General features: G+C 43.2%; 1 protein-coding gene across 1 annotated transcript; it reads left to right on the forward strand.

The window, feature by feature from the left end:
• Positions 1-1154: 1154 nt before the first annotated feature.
• LOC111652543 (cytosolic iron-sulfur assembly component 2A-like) lies at positions 1155-2994 on the forward strand. Its single transcript, XM_023402824.2, has 2 exons — positions 1155-1395; positions 2771-2994. Exons 1-2 carry the CDS (start codon positions 1272-1274, stop codon positions 2977-2979), a joined length of 333 nt encoding a protein of 110 aa, XP_023258592.2. The 5' UTR covers positions 1155-1271; the 3' UTR covers positions 2980-2994.
• Positions 2995-3558: the final 564 nt, after the last annotated feature.

The following is a 3558-nucleotide window of genomic DNA, read 5'->3' on the forward strand; positions in this document are numbered from 1 at the left end:
GTTTTGGAGGAACAATACGCGCGTGTCAGACGTGAGCGCGTGTTCAGAGACCGCAGGGATCTCCAGATTGCTGGGTTTCCAAATTTGGTTGGAGCAATTGATTTCACTCATGTGCGTCTGAAGGAACCATCCATGAATGATTACGCATTCATCAATCGCAAAAACTACCACTCTATAAATGTACAGGTGATTTGTGATGCCAAGCTATCTCTTTTAAACGTGGTGGGCAGGTGACCGGGACACACCGTGTTGGCGCGCGGCTGCAGGAGGCGGCAGCGGTTTTATGAGCTCCTGTGATCCCACTCTTCAGACCGCCAAAAAGCACATCCTTATTTTGCGCCACCTCGGATGTCAGGATGTCGATCTTCATCTCTGAAAAGTTTCGTTTTTTGCCAGTAACTCTTCTCTCCATGTTTGACCTTAGTGGGCGGGGCCTCTGAACCAGGAATATTTAAGGGCGTAACATGTTAAAGACGATCCAATTCAGCCGCCGCATTTATCAAGACCCGATCATTCGTACGCTGGGATTGGTCAGATACGAATGTTTCATGAATCACACGTGGATCCTATCGTACGAACAATTCTGCGCTCAGATCTGCGCCTGTTTTCACGCAAGATTGATAAATGAGGGCCAGTGTCAAGTCAAATGTCCGAGACATCGCTCTGACCTCATATCCGGATAAACAGGCAGGTGTGTCAATGACGCGGTAGCCACGCCCCAAAGCCACTCTGCTTTAACGTCTATTTTCTTTTAAATAAGATCATAATTTGAAAAATGAACATCAAGAAAAAACTTGAAACTAGCGAGTCAGACCATAAACACGAAACGTTTACTGAGGTAACAAATCAAGTGACAGGTAGGGTCATTTCCCCATAGACTTAAATACAATCGGACTTCTTTCTGCAACGAGTGGAGTCACCATGATGGTACTTCCGTATTGGCTTCATTTTCCAGACCCGGCGTTGACGTCCATTTTTATTTACAGTCTATGATCACATAGCTATTTTTAAAATTATGTCAAGATAGTTAATCGATAGCTTTTCCCTGAAACCAAAACAGGAAGTGAAATCCACACGGAGCCGCTCATTGGCTGCGATGAAACGCCGCTGATCTGTACACGGTCGCACAGACCGGGCGGATGTTGCTGTTGCTGCACGCGGAGGTAGAGATCTGCGGAAGTCCCGCGCGCTGCTGTCCGGACACGGCGCGTCTGTTTTTCCTGTCAAAGTCACCAACATCTCGTCTCTGTTAATATGGCGTTTTCCCCAAAATGGAAACAGCCTTCAGCCTTGTATCGTTAACCGTCACTAAGATCTTACAGTTTTCCGGACTCGCATTCAACAGGAATGACCTGAAGACCGAGAAGATGGAGGAGAAAGCGTTAGAAGTGTACGGTGAGTGCGGCCGGGAACAGGCCTACCGTGCTGCCGGGACGTGGTCGGTGAAGTTAGGGGAACTACTTTAATGTTATTTAACGAGATAACACTCCAGACACTCAACAGTCCGCGGAAGAGTTTGTATAACAGCAGACCAGACTCCATTCAAACATTACGTTAAAAATGGCGCTTTCCTCGGTTTAGTGACTGGAGACGTCCAAAGTCAGAGAACACGGTTAAACTACTAAATAACGTGTAATACAATTGCGCAAACGGCGCCGAATAAAACAGCCATGTGCAGAAGTGTTGCATATGTAATGAACGTAACTGAGGTGTATGAAGTAGTAATGACAAGGTGCCATCATGGAAGGAAAAGTTAAATACATGATTTTCTAAATGGAGTTTGGTGCGGTTGTGGTGAAGGGGGCTACTGGTGGTACTGAATCCTAAGTTTGGATCACATGATTCAACAAATACAGTCTGGTCTGATTGTAGTGAATGGCAGGTATTGGGACCACTTCTGGTACCGAACCCAAATAGATGATTTACTGTATGGAGTTATGTGCAACTGTAGTAAACAGCACATACTGGGTTTTTTTTTATTAAAGTGGTATTGAACTAAAATAGGTGATTTTGTGACTTGAGTTTGGTGTGATTGGAGTGAACCGAATATATTGGAGTTAATGCTGATGCAGAACTCAAATAGATGATATCCTGAATGGAGTTATGTGCAATTGTAATAAACAGCTCATACTAGGATTTAAAGTGGTATTGAACTAAAATAGATGATTTACTGTATGGAGTTATGTGCAACTGTAGTAAACAGCACATACTGGGTTTTTTATTAAAGTGGTATTGAACTAAAATAGGTGATTTTCTGACTGGAGTTTTGTGTGATTGGTATAAACAGCACATACTGGGATAAACAATGGTGCTAAACTTAAACATACTGGAGAATAAATGAATGATTTTATAATGGAGTTTGGTTTTATTGGAGTGAACCAAACATTTTGAATTATACTGATGCAGAACTCAAATAGATGATTTCCTGAACGGAGTTTGGTGTGTTTGTAGTTAACAGCACAAACTGGGACCTGGACTCATGCAGAACTAAAACAGATTATTTTCTGAATGTAATTTGGTTGGAGAGAGGTGACCAGTACTGGTACAGGACTTAAACAGATGAGTTTCAGATTGGGGTTTGGTTTACTTGGAGTTATAAACACCTATTCTGAACAGAGTTTGGTGTGCCTGATGTGAACCGCACATACTGGGACAGGACTGTTTTATTCTGTAGATTTAGACACTTCTTATTTACCACTTAGTTTTCAATTTTAGACTTAAAGTTGGCCGTAGTTAAGAATGACACATCTCGTTTCCCGCTCTCCATCAGATGTGATTCGATCGATCCGGGACCCGGAGAAGCCCAACACCCTGGAGGAGCTGGAGGTGGTGACGGAGAAATGCGTGGAGGTCCAGGAGCTCGGCGAGGACGAGTATCTAATCATTATCAAGTTTTCTCCAACCGTCCCTCACTGCTCTCTGGCCACTCTGATCGGTGAGTCACCCGCAGCAGACATGACCCAGACAGGAGCTGGGTGATACTTTGGGTTTTATTGTGTTATTTCAAAAGGCTTTCAACGCACACACTCGCACGTCAGCAGATATTTCATACGAGGCATTCAGGTTTATTCAGAGCTTCCTCAGATCATTGTCGATGAATTCAAAAGCCTCAGACGCTGTCGAGACACACAAACACTGCGTTGGTTCAGAAAAGAAAAACAACAAAAATCTGCTGGTTATATTTTTGGGCTCCCACTGTCTTTTTCTCACGTTCAATCCGAAGTAACAAAAACCAGCACTTTACTAATAAGTTGTATAATTCTTCAGTTTACACCATTTCACCCACAGTAACACATTCACCGTTAAGCCCATGATCCCCATTATTTAGTGGCAGTGTTAAATGTTAAAGCTGATTGTTTTGTGCCAATTAGAAGGATTTAATTGTCCTCTGGTCGGGGGCGAACGGTCGTCAAGCAGCAACAGGGAGACGGTTTATTCAAACACCACTTAATGGAGCTTTTGAAAGAGGCCACACAACAAATTTAACCCTTTACTTGCACTAACTGACTCTAATATTCTGCTCCCTGATTTTAAACATTTAACTTCCACTGTGTTTTT

This window comes from Seriola lalandi, unplaced genomic scaffold, assembly GCF_002814215.2.
Source record: "Seriola lalandi dorsalis isolate HSWRI2012SDOR001 ecotype SW California unplaced genomic scaffold, Sedor1 jcf7180002054034, whole genome shotgun sequence".
Taxonomy (NCBI): domain Eukaryota; kingdom Metazoa; phylum Chordata; class Actinopteri; order Carangiformes; family Carangidae; genus Seriola; species Seriola lalandi.